General features: G+C 40.1%; 1 protein-coding gene across 2 annotated transcripts in view; it reads right to left on the reverse strand.

Annotated features, from left to right (window-relative positions):
* Positions 1-17,878, reverse strand: part of uggt2 (UDP-glucose glycoprotein glucosyltransferase 2) — a 381,083-nt gene that overhangs the window by 6,178 nt on the left and 357,027 nt on the right. Inside the window, exon 40 of one of the 2 annotated variants that reach the window (XM_072577884.1) lies at positions 7,954-8,009. In XM_072577884.1, the coding sequence (XP_072433985.1) occupies positions 7,987-8,009 (23 nt within the window). In that variant the 3' untranslated portion in view covers positions 7,954-7,986. Of the gene's footprint in view, positions 1-5,356; positions 8,010-17,878 lie in introns of those variants that run through there. The other variant, XM_072577883.1, reaches the window with a different exon arrangement.

The following is a 17,878-nucleotide window of genomic DNA, read 5'->3' on the forward strand; positions in this document are numbered from 1 at the left end:
TTGCTTTGCAGAGCACCTCTGATCTGTGCATAAGCATGATTGCGATCTTCCTTTAGCTGATCATTTTATCACAGAGTCCTGCCCACATGTCCACTTGTCTGTCCTTGGTATGCTGCAATGCTTTAGTGAACCACAGAGCAAACTGGAGGAACAACACCTCATGCTCAGAAGAGGAACCTTACACCCTTTTGGACTTGATATCAAGTTCCACAACTTCAAACTGTGAACCCACTCCCATTCTTTCCTATTTTATTTAGTCTTACTTGTTACATTCTGTGTTACCATGTCCTCTCTCCTCTTCTCCTCAATTCCCCCCGCCCCATCCCAGTGGGACTGTCTGTTGTTTCCAGTCTGGCTGTTCGGCACACCATTATTCTGGCATTCTTGCGTTCCGATAAAATAATCTGAATGTAGAACTGTGCAGCACAGGAATGAGCCCTTTGGCTCACGATGTGCTGAACATGACACCAAATTAAACTAATCCCTTCGGCCTGCCCTTGGTCCTCTTCTCTTCATTCCTTGCACATTCATATGCCTATCTAAAAGTCTCTTAAACACTCCTATTGTATATGCCTCCACCACCATTCCTGGCAGCACATTCCACACTCCTACCACTCTGTGGTGTACAAAAAAAACTTGCCTGTCATATCTCCTTTGAACTTTCCCCCTCTCACCTTAAATGCATGCACCCAAGTTTTAGACATTTCAACTCTGGGGAAAAGATTCTGACTGTCAGCCCTTCCATAATTATCAAGTCTCCTCGCAGTCTCTGCCACTCCAGAGAAATAACCCTAGCTTTTCTAGCTTCTCCTGATAGCTCATACTCTCTAATCCAGGCAACATCTCCAAAGCCTCCACATCCTTCCTGTAATGTGGGAACCAGAATTGAATGCCATACTCTAAATGTGGACTAATCAAAGACTTATAAAGCTGCATCATGACAGCCTGACTCTTGTACTCAAGTCACCCGACCAATAAAGGCAAGCATGCCATACGCCTTCTCCACCACCCGATCTACTTGTGTGGCCACTTTCAGGGAGCTATGGACTTGAACCGCAAGATCCCTCTGTACATCAATGGTGTTCAGGGTCCTGCCAATAATAGCACACTTTTCCTTAATATTTGATCTCCCAAAGTGCAGGACCGCACACTTATCCAGATTAAACTCCACTTATCATTTCTCTACCCCTATCTGCAATTGATCTGTATCCCACTGAATACTTTTATAATCTTCTACACTATCCATACCTCCACCAATCTTTGTATCATTCAGCCTGATAAATACCTTTCCAAATACACTCTGCCTTCTATGGGCAAGCAAATTCTGAATCCACACGGCCAAGTCATCATGGATACCATGCAACTTAACCTTCTGGATGAGCCTACATGAGGGACCTTGTCAAAAGTCTTACTAATATCGATGCAGAAAACATCCCTCATTGATCACTTTCATTACCATATAGAAAAAGTTAGTAAGACATGACCTGCCCTCCATGAAGCCATGCTGTCTGTGCCTAATTAGCCCATTGCTTTTCCAAATGCACGTAAATCCTATCCCTAAGAATTCTTTCCAAAAGCTTCCCAACCACTGTTGTAGGACTCACCAGTCTGTAATTTCCTGGATTATCCCTATTTCCCCTGTTGATTAGAGGAACAACATTAGCTCATTGCCAGTCGTCTGGGAGCTCTCCAGTAGCTGGCGACGATACAAAGACCTTATTCAGGGCCCCAGCAATCTCCAGTCTTGCCTCTCTCAATAAACTAGGGTAGATACCATCAGGCTCTATGGACTTATCCACCTTTAATGCTCTCCAAGAAAACCAACACCATTTTTTCTTGATTTCAAAATGCTGTAGCATATTAGAATGCTCTGCAGAAATCTCACTATCCTCCATATCCTTCCTAGTCCCACAAAAATTCCTGTGTAAAAATTGTAAAATGAATTGAAAACAGTGCGTGGTCCCTTTTAAGAGAATGTGCTTTGGCTGGGCCTGCAAGTTTGCAAGCATTGTGCAGAGAGCTCCAAAATTGAAACAAGTGTATCAAAAGACTTTCAATTAGCAGTTCCAAGTAGCATTTTACCCAGACACCTGTTTAAATTCAGCCAATTAATTTAAAAATGCACTTGTAGATACAGGACCAATTGAATTTAAAATAGGTTGTTTTTACTTTAAATTCTTACAATTTGTTTAGCTTTCTAATATGGCATGGGGGGGATATATACAACTGGGAGTTTTGAAAATCGGCAGACAGCTACCTGCCATTTGAACAGAGAGCCAACTGTCATCTGAAGAACAAATATTGGGCTTAAAGAAATCTTTAAGCTCTCTAAAAAGTTCCATCAAAGGTATCACAGTATTTCCAGCTCAAAATCCTCACAGAAGAATCATCAGAAGAAAGGCATCTGTGACATCAAATCAGCAGAAGGAAGATTGGAGATAAAGCAGAGAAAACACAGACTGTGCGAACTTGGAGAGATTAAGTTTTAATTTATTCTTATTAATTGGATTTATATAAGTGGGACCTATTTTATTGAAATAGCATATCTATTAAAATGTAGCTCAGTAAGGGAAAAGGAAGCAGTTAGAAGAGATTTATTCTGTTTGATAGTAATTATGTTGAATTGTTTACTGTTAGAATTGAATAAGTAAATAGTTAGTTCTTAATTGTAGAGTGATTTCATTTCATTTAACCACCTCTTTATAATAGATTGGGAGTTGAGAGGCAGATTATACCCATGTCACAATTGTTTTTAATCAGATTACGAGGTGAGGCGATCTTCTCTGGATGTTTCAGTTTTAATTATCAAAGAAGAGTCGACCTCCCCTTTGTAACACTAGTTATCCTCTTGTTTTTAATGTATGTATAGAATATCTTGGGATTCCCTTTAACCCTATCTGCCCCTTCTTGTTCTCCTAATTCCCTGCTTGAGTTCTTTCCTGCTTTCTTTATGTTCCTCATGGGCCCTGTCCAATTTTAGCTTTCTGAACCTTACATGTGCTGTTTTATCCCTTTTGACCAAACTCACAACCTCCCTTGTTATCCAAGGGTCCCTCACCTTGCCATTCTTATCCTTGCTCCTTACTGGAACATGCCAGTCCTGAACTCTCGTCAGCAGGTCTTTAAACAATTCCCACATGTCAAATGTGGACTCACCTGATAACAGTTCCTCCTAATTAACACTCCCTAGCTCCTGCTTAATACTAATGAATTTACCCTCCCCAATTTAATATACTGGCACAGGGTTCTGACTTATCCTTATTCATAGCTATCTTACAATTTGAATTGTGATCACTGTTTCGAAAATGCTCTGCCATATAAAGCTCCGTCACTTGGCTGGGTTGGTTAATGAATACAAGTTCCAGTATTGCCCCTCTACTTTGACTTCCACATATTGTTTCAAGAAACCCTCTTGGATGTACTTAACAAATTCTGCTCTATCTAAGCCTCTTGCTCTAAGGGAAGCCCAGTTAATATTGGAGAAATTAAAGTCACCCATTATGACAACTCTGTTTTTATGGTATCTTTCCACAATCCGTTTGTTCCTCAATATCTCATTGATTGTTGGGGGGCCCTATACTGTAATCCAATCGGAATGACAGCACACATCTTATTTTTAAGCTTTACCCATATTGTCTCAGTGGATGAGCCCTCCAATATGTCCTCTCTGAGTGCAGATGTAACATTCTCCCTGATTAGTAATACAACTCCACCACCTGTTTTACCTTCTTCTCTAACTAAAACAATGAAACCCTGGAATGTTCAGCAGCCAATCCTGTCTCCCTCTCTCTCTCTTAACCAAGTCTCTGTAATGGCCAGAACATCATAGTCCTATGTGCTGATCCAGGCTCTAAGCTCATCTGCCTCACTTATAACACTCGGTGTTGAAATAAACACACTTCAGCCCACTAGTCCTATCATGTTCATTTACCTGTCTCTGCCTGTCTTTATTTTCCTGATTTACTAGTTGTAACATGCACCTTCCCCTCCATCTCTCCAATGGCTGATCTGCTCTTGTTCCCAGCCCCTTGCCACTCTAGTTTGAATCCTCCAGAGTAGCACTAGCAAATCTCCCTGCAAGGATATTGGTATCTCTCCAGTTTACGTGCAACTCCTCCCTCTTGTACAAGTCACCCCTGACCTAGAAAAGTGTCCCAATGATCCAAGAACCTGAACTATCAATATCCTTTCTCCCCCAGAACTCCTCCCCTATTCCTGACTATTGTATAAATGCTGCTCCCTTCACACTTAATGTCAGCTCTGATGAAGTCATCTAGATTTGAATTGTTAGCTTGCTTTCTCTCCATGGATGCTGCTTGACCCACTGTGATCTCCAACATTTTTTTGTTTTCTCTGTCAAATTATCAGCCAGCTAACTGTATGTAATGAATATAATAGTAATCCATGTAAGCACATCATCCTGAATTTTAAATGTAAGTATGCCAAAGGAAAAATTCTCAGACTGAGAAAGAGAGAAACAGACAGAAACTGAAAATTTTGGGGATTAAGGTTTAGGAGCTGGTAATGTGTTTTAAATAAGATTTACTCTGAGAAATGAAGTCTCCAGAACAAGACTTGAGCAGGAAAGAAAGTAAGGTGCAGATCGAGAGGACTATCTGTACAGAGACCAATAGTAGTGTAACGTCATAAGTGCAAGGAAAACAGATGTTTGGCGAATGGAAATAGTGACCAAACCAATCTCTAAAGTGATTGTTGGGTATAGTTTATTGAGTCTTCATAAGTCCATCCTTATTCTTAGGGTAATAAATATTTTTACAGTGATGGGATAGTAGTCAGGTAAACTGCATGATTACTTTGTTATTATAGAGGAAAATACCAGAAATCTCCTAGGACTAGAGACCTAAGTGGCAAGAGAGAATGGGGAACTGAAGGAAATTAGTGTTTCTATTAATAACTAGAGGAATTAGTGGAAATTTAATAGCAGAATATTTTTTAATTGGTAAGAGGTTGTAAATTGTACATGTACAAAGGAACCTAGGTGTCCTTGTTGATAAATTACTGAAGACTAATGTGCAGGTGCAGCAAGACCAAAGCTGAGAATGAAATACTTGGTTATGTGATGTAATAAGTACAAAATGAAGAAATCATCTTTTAATAAGATGAAAAATCAGTGTCAAGGTAAGAAACAAAAGATGGAAGAAGATTGTTGGGGGACTTGACAGTGTCGATACAGAAAGATCGTCTCCCCTTGTGGAAGAGTCGAGGACTGGAGTGCAGAATTTCAGAATAAATTGTTGCCCATTTAAGACAGAGATGAGGGGGAATTTCTTCGGAGAGTTGTGAATCTGTGAAATTATTTATCGCAAAGGATTGTAGAAGCTGGATCAAAATATAATAAGGGCTAAGTAGATTTTTAATAAGTAGGAGGGTGGAGTTGAGGATTATCAGATCTACCATGATCTCATTGAATGGCCCATTCGATGAGCTGAATGGCCTACTTACATAGGAACAGATGTCTGAGATGTCAAACCAGTTACATATTCATTAATTAACAGGTGATTCAATATAAATCTGACTATGGGGTATAAAATGTGGCTTAACATGGAAAATACAATATTTAGACATTGATGTAATGTGACAATGCATTTTCTGCAGTTGTCCAAGTAATTTTGTACAAATGCAAACTAAGTTTTCTTTGTAATCCTCTTCCATCAATTTTCAGATATTTGTTTCCTCCGGTATGCCAACAAATAATAATCCTACTTTACACTCTTGGGAAATCAAATGTAGATATATTACTCATCTCAGGATCAGTGAAAAAAGCCAGAAAACTTGTTTAAAATAAATATACTGCAGAGTTAAAACTCAGTAAAGTTTGAAGTCTTTTGCCAGCTGTTTGGAAAGTCCAGTCCAATAAATACTTGTCCAATGATTCAGCTGAAGGCTATATCAGGAAAGTGGTCCAAATGGTACATGATTCCATGGTAATGAAGATCCAATTTGATTGTTTTCTTTACATTCCCTCCTTTGCAGAAAAGAGGAGACTATTTGGTCAGTCCCTGAAGTTAATGCTCACAGCCGGGAGCAAAAACAAATAATCCGTGTTGTTGTACAATTGGAGCAAAATAAAAGTTAAACGTATTCAGCATTCATGCAAACTCCAAAAACGTTTTGACAGCTACCAAGTGGAAATACATAGTTAGTCACAAACCCTTCTGTTCATGGACAGCATTTAAAGGCGTATCATGTCATGAGAAATTAACAGATACTGGAGTGAACCAAAAACAAATTTGCACAATTTATATTTTGAAGTGTAAAGCTTTTTCCTGGATTCTTTTGTCATGTAGGCACACTAAAATAGTATATAGTTTAAAGGAAATAAATGGAACAGTGCTAAATAGCTCATTATGGGTATCTTGTAGCTTTTAAATGTTGACTTTTAGTCACAAAGATGAATCCCCTTAAGGCTTTCCCTGCTGCAACACTGTAACTTTGGCCTATTAAACAAACAGGACTGTCAATAAAAATTCTGCCAAAGTTATGGCAACGAGCTTCAGCCTGAATGACATTCCTGTTGCATGTTTAAACAAAGCCACTATTTCCCCCAATGTGATCCTATTTTGACATTGAGTATGTGTCATGGTTGCCTTATAGTGCATGATATCAAAACTTTGGCTTGCAACATCACCTAGCCCCACTTTAGGAAGCCCTGCATTAGCAAATTAACTAGCAGATAAGTGACCCGGAGTGCACCAGTTGATCAAGAGGTCCACCGCATGTAAAAGCACACACTAAATAATAGAAACAATGCAGGGGTATACACATCATCATTATATTTTTGTTACAGTATAAATCACTGAAATAAAAGTGCAACTTTGCCTTAAGTATAACTTAAGGGCATCGAGCCTTCTCACTCACACCGTCAAATGACTACATGGACATAGTGGAGGTTGTGATAATATAGTAAACTTCCAGTAATTGAGGTATTTTATTTTTGCCAGTTTATCGAGAGTGCCAATTAAAACAAAGTTTACAATATATCTAAAGACACTCTTCCACAATTTCCTTGTAAAATAAATCTTTTAGTATGTACATTATCTTGATTTTTGTTAACTGTTGTCACACTAATGTTGGTGTTAATTCAATCCATTAATATTCACAAGACTGGACTATTTAGTTGAAATGCATCATGTAAATGGGGAGCCCTGGCCTGATAGTCCAAGAAATGAACATTGGAAACCGAGAACGTTGATATTCCTGACAGTTCAAGTTTACTAATGAGTAAACAAAGGCTTCTATTTTTGAGTCCTAATTTTAAATGTTCAAGAAGTTTCAACATGTCATAGTAGAGGTTAATGGAGATGTGAAATCAATGTACATGGATTTGTATGTGCATTGATAATTTCTATCTGACAATGGTGTACAACACCACAAAGTTGCTCAATAGCATAGAACAGTCGACTTTTTACTTTTCATTCTATTGTTACACATGAATCCTGACTTTTCGAAGACAAAGCCATGATACACGATAATCCATGTTGAGGTTCAAAGCCAACATTTTGAAATTTCATCAGGAGTACATTTCAGGAAGTAAAGGCCAAAGTTGAAAGCAAAGCATATTGTTTGATATTATTGATTCCTTTTGTAAACAATGACATTATGAATTATATATACGTCAGAAATAATTTTTGTGAATACCTTTACAATTCAAGTAGTTTAATGAATGATGATGAGAATACTGATAATTGTTTTTTTGGAATTAGGTTGTCTGCTATCAGCTTTGACCATGACTACGAACCAGACGTGAATTTCACAGCAAATGTTTAGGCTGTTTCCAATTTATAAAAAACAAATATAACAGGAATTTTTACCTCAAAGTACACACAACTATCATGTTATTGCATGTACACTGTACACTCTTATGCATAATCAAAGTTCTCAAGTAATATATATGACAGAAATAACATGTTTTCTTCTAACTATAGTTCTTACTTATTTAGTGTGCAACACAATTTCAGAGACTTGCTAGAGTTCATCTCGCCCAGGAGCTGGAAAACAGAAATTTTAGATGAAATGCTAATGACAATAGCAAAATGCTTCACAACCTTCATCATGGGATTAGTATTTTGAATTTTATTAAATACGCAAGTTGCAAGATTACAAAGGGATCTTGATCAAATGGGTCAATGGGCTGAAAATTGGCAGATGGTGTTCAATCTGGATCAATGTGAGGTGTTGCATTTTGGTAAACGAACAAAGGTAGGGCTTACACAATTGATGGTAGGATTTTGAGTAGTGTTGTAGAACAGAGGGACCTGGGAGTTCAGGTACATAATTCTTTGAAGTTTACTTCATATATAGACAGGGTGGTTAAAAATACATTTGGCACACTTGCCTCATTTCTCAGTCCTTTGAGTACAGGAGTTGGGAAGCCATGTTGAGGTTGAACAGGACACTGATGAGGCCTCTTCTGGCGTCCAGCTCTGGTTGCCCAGTTACAGGAAGGATATTATTAAGCTGGAGAGGGTTCAGAAGAGATTTACCAGGATGTTGCCGGGTATGGAAGGTTTGAGCTATAAAGAAAGGCTGGATAGCTAGGAGTTTTTTTTTCACTGGAGCATAGGAGGTTGAGAGGTGACCTTATAGAAGTTTATAAAATAATGAGGGGTATATGTAGAGTTAATGATAGCTGCCTTTTTCATAGGATAGGGGAATTTCAGGACTAGGGGTGCACATTGTTAAGATGAGGAGAAAGATTGAAAAAAGCATGAGGAGCAAATTTATTTACATAAGGTGGTTTGCCATTTGGAAAAATATTCCTGAGGAAGTAACGGATGTGGGTACAATTACATTTAAAAGACATTTGGATAAGTACATGAATAGGAAAGATTTGGAGGGCCAGGAGCAGGCAGTTGGGACAAGTTGAGTTTGGGATTATGTTCCGTGTAGACTGGTTGGACCGAAGGGTCTGTTTCTGTGCTTTTTGACTCTGAGATTTGGTGAGTTACTCTGTTGCATCTTAGATGATGATACACACAGCTGTCACTCTGCAATGCTGATGAAGGGAATATTGAATGTGCTATTTGGAATGCCTATCAAACTGGTTACAGTATTTTATCCTTGGGGGGAGGTTTGCTAGTGCTCTTTGGGGGGATTTAAACTAACTCTGCAGGGGCATGGGAACCTAGACTGTAGCTTTAGGGTGCAGGACCTGGAGTGTAGGGAGGTTAGGAACATGGCATCAATCTCAAAGGAGGGTGCCTGAAAACAGGAAAGTGGCTTGAAGTGTGTATACTTCAATGCAAGAAGTATACGAAATAAGGTAGGTGAACTTGGGATTTTGATGTTGTGGCTATTACAGAGACATGGGTAGAACAGGGACAGGATTGGCTGTTGCAGGTTCCAGGGTTTAAATGTTTTAGTACGGTCAGAGGTGGGGGTAAAAGAGGGGGAGGTGTGGCATTGCTTGTCAAAGATAGTATTACAGCAGTAGAAAGGGTGATGGATGAAGACTCGCCATCTGAGGTAGTTTGGGCTGAGGTTAGGAATAGGAAAGGTGAGGTCACCCTGTTAGGAGTTTTCTACAGGCCTTCTAATAGTCCGAGAGACGTAGAAGAAAGGATTGCGAGGATGATTCAGGAGAAGAGTGAAAGTAATAGGGTGGTTGTTATGGGGGACTTTAACTTTCCAGATATTGACTGGGAAAGCAATAGCTCGAGTTCGTTAGATGGGTCGGTGTTTGTCCAATGTGTGCAGGAGGGTTTCCTGACACAATATGTAGACAGGCCACAAGAGGTGAGGCCATACTGGATTTAGTCCTGGGTAACGAACCAGGCCAGGTGTTAGAATTGGAGGTAGGTGAGCACTTTGGGGACAGTGACCACAATTCGGTGACTTTTACTCTAGTGATGGAGAGGGATATGTGTGCACTGCAGGGAAAAGTAGGCTTCAAGGGAAGGGCACAATCGATATGTGGAGCTTGTTCAAGGAGCAACTATTGAGTGTCCTTGATAAGTATGTACCTGTCAGGCAGGGAGGAAAGGGTCGTGTGAGGGAGCCATGGTTTAATAAGGAATTGGAATCCCTTGTTAAAGGGAAGAGGGCGGCCTATGTAAAGATGAGGCGTGAAGGCTCAATTGGGGTGATTGAGAGTTATAAGGTAGCCAGGAAGGATCTGAAGAGAGAGCTAAGAGCAGCAAGGAGGGGACATGAAAAGTCCTTAGTTGGCAGGATTAGGGAAAACCCAAAGGCTTTCTATTGGTATGTCAGGAATAAAAGAATGACTAGGGTAGGAATAGGTCCAGTCAAGGATAGTACTGGAAGTTGCGTGTGGAGGCTGAAGAGATTTGGGAGACACTGAATGAATACTTTTCGTCAGTATTCACTCAGGAACAGGACATTGTTGCCGATGTGAATACTGAGTCACAATTAATTAGAATGGATGGCTTTGAGGTATGAAGGGAAGACGTGTTGGAAATTCTGGAAAGGGTGAAAATAAGATAAGTCCCCTGGGCCTGATGGCATTTATCTTAGAATTCTCTGGGAAGCAAGGGAGGAGATTGCAGAGCCATTAGCCTTGATTTTTATGTCCTCGTTGTCTACAGGAATAGTGACAGAAGACTGGAGGATAGCAAATGTGGTTCCCTTGTTCAAGAAGGGGAGTAGGGATAACCCTAGTAACTATAGGCCGGTAAGTCTCACTTCTGTTGTGGGCAAAGTCTTAGAGAGAATTGTAAGGGATAGGGTTTATGAACATCTGGATAGGAATAATGTGATCAAGGATAGTCAGCATGGTTTTGTGAAGGGCAGGTTGTGCCTCACAAACCTTATTGAATTCTTTGAGAAGGTTACTAAGGAGGTGGATGAGGGTAAAGCGGTAGATGTGGTGTATCTGGATTTTAGTAAGGTGTTTGATAAGGTTCCCCATGGTAGGCTACTGCAAAAAATACGGAGGTATGGCATTGAGGGTGAGTTGGAGGTTTAGATTAGGAATTGGCTGGCTGGAAGAAGACAGAGGGTAGTAGTTGATGGTAAAGGTTTATCTTGGAGTGCAGTTACTAGCGGTGTTCCGCAAAGATCTGTTTTGGGGCCATTGCTCATTTTTATAAATGACCTGGAAGAGGGGCTAGAAGGTTGGGTGAGCAAGTTTGCGGATGATATGAAAGTCAGTGGAGTTGTTGACAGTGAGGAAGGATGTGGCAGGTTATAGCGGGATACAGATAAGCTGCAGAGCTTGGCAGAAAGGTGGCAAATGGAGTTCAATGTCGGTAAGTGTGAGGTGATTCACTTTGGTAAGAGTAACAAGAAGATGGGGTACTGGGCTAATGGTCAGATACTTGGTAGTGTGGATGAGCAGAAGGATCTTGGTGTCCATGTACACAGATCTCTGAAAGTTGCCACCCAGGTAAATAGTGCTGTGAAGAAGGCATATGGCGTACTGGCTTTTATTGGGAGAGGAATTGAGTTCCGGAGTCCTGAGGTCATGTTGCAGTTGTATAAGACTCTAGTGCGGCCGCATCTGGAGTATTGTGTGCAGTTTTGGTCGCCATACTATAGGAAGGATGCGGAGGCACTGGAACGGGTGCAGAGGAGGTTTACCAGGATGTTGCCTGGTATGGTAGGAAGATCGTATGAGAAAAGGCTAAGGCACTTGGGGCTGTTTTCATTGGAGAAAAGAAGATTTGGGGTGACTTGATAGAGGTGTACAAGATGATTAGGGGTTTAGATAGGGTTGACCATGAGAACCTTTTTCCATGTATGGAGTCAGCTATTACGAGGGGGCATAGCTTTAAATTAAGGGGTGGTAGGTATAGGACAGATGTTAGGGGTAGATTCTTTACTCAGCGAGTCGTGAGTTCATGGAATGCCCTGCCAGTAGCAGTGGTGGACTCTCCCTCTTTATGGGCATTTAAACAGGCATTGGACAAGCATATGGAGGTTATTGGGCTAGTGTAGGTTAGGTGGGCTTGGATTGGTGCAACATCGAGGGCCAAAGGGCCTGTACTGCGCTGTATTTTTCTATGTTCTATGTTCCTCCTGGATGGTATTGAGCTTCTTGAGTGGTGTTAGACCTGCACTGCACCCATCCAGGAAGAATTCCATCAGACTCCTGGCTTGTGCCTTGCTCATGATGACATGGAGGAGCTGGTGTTGGACAGGGGTGGACAAAGTTAAAACTCACCCAACATCACGTTATAGTCCAATAGGTTTATTTGGAAGTACTAGCTTTCAGAGGGCTGCTCCTTTGTCAGGTAGCTAGTCTTGATGATGGACAGACTTTGGGGAGGCATAATGATAAAACAAAAACAGAAGTTGCTGGAAAAGCTCAGCAGGTCTGGCAAAATCAGGGAAATCAGAGTAAACATTTTGGGTCTGGTAACCCTTACTGAGAAGGGTTCTTTTGGTTTTCATGTTTAATGATGTTGAGTTCTAATGAACTTGTTTAAACAGTGAGCTATGAATATGCTTCCCCCTAATTACATCAATACCTTTAATGTCAGCTGATATCAGTATCTTCAATGATACATTCATTTGGTTTCACACTAATCAGTGCACAAGGCTGCTAAATTAAGAAGATAAATTCAAGGATAGATAGACAAATAGCGGTGTGGCTATTTGACATGTTCCCTTAATGGTCATATGAACAGATGGTGAGGAATTTATGGAGAAATAGTTTGAGATGGGAACAAGGTTAGAAATTAAAGAATGATTTAGAGAATCATTATGAAGAAGTATTTAAGTAGTTGTAGGGAAAACACATTACTGTACAAAATGTCAATCTCAAAACAATGAGTGAGAGGTTTACAGCACACTTAAATTGTTGCCTTAAACAGTGAGCAGCTAGGGGGGGAATGAATATGGGAGGTACAAACATGGTCTAAAAGAAATTTGGATGGTAAATAACAGAACTGTGCCCAGCAAGGAAAGGGACACACACTGCAATTCAGAAAAGTAGAGAAAGGAACAGTGATTTATACCCTTATATTCTGTGGACCACATCATACGACTGACTGTACAACTGAGTGCTCCAAGCAAGAATTGGAACTGAGGGGTCTTTAAAACTCAATGCAGAACAAATGGGTTATGACTTTTGCATCTTGCAAGTGCCATTACAAATTCAGGCCTTGTATTTTGATATTGAAGAATCAATATCAAAGAAAGTAACCATGAGTGCCAAAATAGCTAGTAAAATTACCATGGGTCTGAACATGTGCAGAAAAGGTCAGTAACATCAATTGGTTGAGACAGTCACAGGCCAAGATTTAACCAGTTGTACTCTCTCTTGTCTTCTCACTCAGGCAGCAGAGCTGGTTACTCTCCTGTGTAGTCTATTTTGTTCCTTTGTTTCACACTCATTTGATGCTGAATATTGACATTAGTTGGGGCTGGATATTTGTTGGTTCTGAATGATGTTAACATGCTTTTTGAGCCACCTAGAAGTACAGCCTTGAAAATATTTGCCAACGTATACACCAAGAAATAATAATTTTCTAAAACTAATGAAACCCATGTCAAAGGGCATTGAATTCCTTTCTCATTGCTATTTCTGATAGAATTTGGTCAATTGCCATTGTGAAACATTGTATGTTGTGAGGGTTGAGAAGGATATCAGTCTGAAATGGCCATGCCTGTGAGAATTCCTCTTGAGGTTGGAATATTGAAATCGGTCATTTCAGAGAGTAATTAATCCCATCTGTAATATCCCTGGACTCTTGCAGAAAAGTTGCTTTTCAACATTGAGATAATTAATTTGAGGAGCAGAGTTCTCTTTTGTTTTCTTTTGAAGTATTCTGCAGTTGTCTATGTTGAGACTGAAAAAAATCACTTTTTATTAATCGAGAAAATCTATTGGCTTGGACAATGTATTGCTTGCTAGCATATTTGGATGTGTTATAATGAAATCCAATTTGGGGCTACACGGGAATAAGTCTGTGTTGCAATTGTAGCACGTGGGGGACTTTGTGTAAAGGTGCAAGGTTCTCGCTGCCTATATGGATGAGGGCAAATTCTGCAAAGCTGGTGAGCAAACTGACTTCAGTATTGTGCTAGTGGAGGAATGGGGTAGGGAGTGAAAAGGAATGTGGTTGTGGTTGGAGACTGCACACTGAGTTACACTGCTCTCTGCAGTTCCATTTCATGCCTGCAGTCAAATCTAATGAAAACTCTGCGTGGCTCCATGACTTGCTCCATGAAAAGAGCAGGATCCAGTTACTGTGGACTGTGTAAACGATGCTCTGTTGAGAAAGCTTGAGGAGTTAATGTCAAAATTAAAATAATCAGGTGGATTAGAAGATAAATAAACAGGTTAAATATGTGGCTGAAAGAGAGTGAAGATTCAGGGGTTCACCTCATTGCGACCTGGCATGAATATTGAGGAAAAGGTGAGCTGTTCCAGTGGGATCATGTTCTATGGAATAAAATATTTAGGGCAATAGACAGAGGTAGGGGTGGGGGACACTTGCAGAAGAAGAATAGGGTGAGGGTGAGGTGTCTTTTGGGAGAAGAATGTGCTTAAAAGGTGCATAAACTCCTTAAACTGTCCAACTTTTCAAGAATAGTTAAGTGTGAGGTGATGGATTTTGGGAGATCCAGTCAGGGAAGGATATATGCAATGAATGGAGGAACAAAGGGTTCTTGGTGTACAAGTTCATAGATCTCTGAAGGTGTCAGCACAGGTTGGGTGGTGAAGAAGGCATACTGGTTGCTTGCCTTCATTAGCTAGGGCATTTAATATAGAAACAAATTCTATTGTCACAATTTTATAAAACATTGGTTAGGCCACAGATGGAATACTGTGTGCTGATCTGGTTGCCACACTATAGGAAGGATGTGTTTGCACTGGAGAGGTTATAGAAGAGGAATTTCACCTGGATGTTGCCTGCGATGGATAGCCTCAGGTAAGAGGAGAGACTGGATAGACTGGGTTTGTTTACCTTTGAGCAGAGCAGGCTGAGGGAGGATCTGATTGAGGTATATAAAATTATGAGAGGCATTGACAGAAAGATCTCTTCCCCATGGCAGATGTGTCTAAGACCAGAGGACATAAGTTTAAGGTGAGATATCAGTGGTTTAGGGGAGATCTGAGGAAAATTGTTTTCACCCAGAGGGAGCATAGTGCCTGAGAGGGTGGTGGAGGCAGTTAACCTTGCAACATTTAAGAAACAGTTAAAATACCAGGGCATAGCAGACTGTGAACCTAGCAGGTAAAATGCAGGGATTGGTGTAGTTTGGTTGTTGTTCATTGGCACGGACATGGTCGGCCGAAGGACCTGTTTCTATGTCTTATGATTCTACGTAACTGTTGACACCGTAAAAATGTGTTTTAAGAATGAGAATGTGTTTCTTAAGATTGTAGACTACAATATAGAGTTTTAAGTAATCAAACTGTTTGTTTTCCTCTGTTCATGGGTCCTTGAGAATATGAGATGAATTGGCAAGGGAAGTGAAGACACATGTACTTAGGTACAGTGAAAGTTTTGTTTTGTTTTGTGTGAAGACCGGACAGATCTTACCATGCAAAGTCCATAGGGGTAACAGAACAGTGGTGAGTGGAAGTAGGAACTACGCATACATTTGAGGGTCATGGGGAAGGATAGAGGGGCATAGGGTGGGATAAGGAATGAGGTGCTGTGGGGTATAGGTAGAGAGCAAACAGCAATATTTTATATTTTCTTCTTCTGTTTTAATTTTTGAACGCAGTACTCCATGTTCAGATTTCCATCCTGTCCACCTCAAAAATTGTCAGCCTGCGATAGTCAAGTCCTTCTTGTGTCAGATTCCTAATCCAACCTGCCCCACCCTGACTGAAAATGGAAAGCACAGGTGGCCATTTTTGAAAGTTGGTTTGTGGAGCTGGGAATTATATATACTCTTTTTGGAGGAGAGGAGAGTCCTGGAGGTTAATCTGCATAAATTGTCCAGTGAGGACAAGGGGGTGCACAAATAGAGTTATTGACAATAAGGGCAAGAAGTTATGTTGAATTTTAAAAAAATTGGATACACTACATGGAAGTACAATGTCTGGATCTGTTCACCAATCTTTTAGGAAAGATGTTAAGAGTTGTTGAGAGGACACACAGGAGATTGACTGACTAGAATAGCCTAGTGGCATGGAAATTCAGGTGCAAGATAAACCTGGAGAAGCTGGCATTGTTCTCCTTGCAGCAAAAGAGGTTGAGGGGCGATTTGACAGGAAAGTATGAGATCATGATAGGTTTAGATAAAGTCAACAAAGCAAAGCTATTTCCATTATGTGACTATATAAAAATTGAACACAACTGGGCAATAGATAAAAGAGGGATGTAAACACAGTGAAAGGTGATGACTTGAAACTAGCTGCTTATGAGAGTGATGGAAGCAGAGAGCAAAGGGAAATTGGATGGGCAGTTGAGGGAAGTTAGAAGGTTTACAGGGAATTGTGGGAATGGGGGACTGGATCACTCCACAGAGAGTTAAAAGATTATGATGGGCCAAAAGGTCTACTGATACTTGATGACTCTTAGCACAGACTCTAGTCTTCACCCTGCATCCCATTTTCTTCTTTCTCTATCCATCTTGTATTCTCTTGCCCTCCAGTCTTAACAAACTGTACTAATATAACAAAATACCTTCTGCACTGATCCAAGACCTTTCACAATGTATGGTGTAATGAACAGAGTAAAAACAATAAACAACCTAGAAAGTTCCGCTATAATCATGTGACTGGATTTGAAAAATAACCCTCTGGAACCCCTGTAAAGTCAATGCCAGCCCAAAATATAATAACTAAGCACTTCCAAATGGGTCTGAATGCTCACTATTGAGTTATAAACTGCAATTGAAATTTATCGCCAAGAGAAACCCTTAACGACTAGAATTGATAGTTATACCTATTCTACAGGAAGATATGTGAATGAGTTTCCACTTAACTCCTGGAATGGGCCATTGGCAGTTGGGTATCTATGATGCAAGGCTTTGACTCTGCTCCACCTTGGTCACACAATCCCACAAATTTGAACCCACCTGACTTTTTGAATATACAATTTTGAAATAGCAAACAATTTACGAATCAGTGCTGATCCATGTGAGGTAAACTGAATATCAGCATTTTCAATTAAAAAAAACAAAGAACTGTGAAGACTGGAGATCTAAATCAAACAAAAATGGAAATTGCTGGAGAAATTAAGCAGGTGGCAGCCCTTGTGGCAAAAAAAGGTTAATGTCCAATGATTCATACTTGAAAAGTTAACACTGTTTTCTCTCCACAGGTGCTGCTATATGCTGATTTTCTTCAGCAATTTCTGCTTTTGCTTATATCAACACTCCGAAACTTGGGTTCCGAAGAAAACATCTCTGACTTATTGAAAATAGTATGTGCTGTGTTAAACATTTTTCAACATGACATGAAAGGAGGAGTTAAATTTTGGAAAAAAAACTTCCCAGAGGGCTTCTGAAAAGATTTTTAAAGACAGTTTTTCAACTCATGGACTTCATTAAAACAAAGACATTGTTATGGGCTAACAGTCAGTTATTTTCTTTTGAATAGGTTGTTGCTAATTGAACAGTTTCTAATTTTTTGTGATGGTCTCTCTTTGTGTATACTTATGTACTCTGTTGCAAAATATTTCCCTTGTGTCATCGAATCATACAATTTTGCAGTATAGTAGGAGGCCATCCACCTATCTGTACCAGCCCTTGACAGAGATACCCAGCTGGTCCCAAAAGCTCTTGTGGTACTGCCCCTATATTTGGATTATAAGGCCCAGGTCTAAGTCCTACCTGCTCTAAAGGTGTGTAATAAAATATTCTCAACAGATTGATTCAAAAAAACCTTCAGCCTTATCTTTGTAGCCATCTAAATTCATTATTTTCAAATACATATCCAGCACTCTTTTGAAATCTCCTATGGAATCTGCCTCCACTGTTCTCCCAGGCAGCA

This window comes from Chiloscyllium punctatum, chromosome 9, assembly GCF_047496795.1.
Source record: "Chiloscyllium punctatum isolate Juve2018m chromosome 9, sChiPun1.3, whole genome shotgun sequence".
In the NCBI taxonomy this organism is placed as follows: Eukaryota; Metazoa; Chordata; class Chondrichthyes; order Orectolobiformes; family Hemiscylliidae; genus Chiloscyllium; species Chiloscyllium punctatum.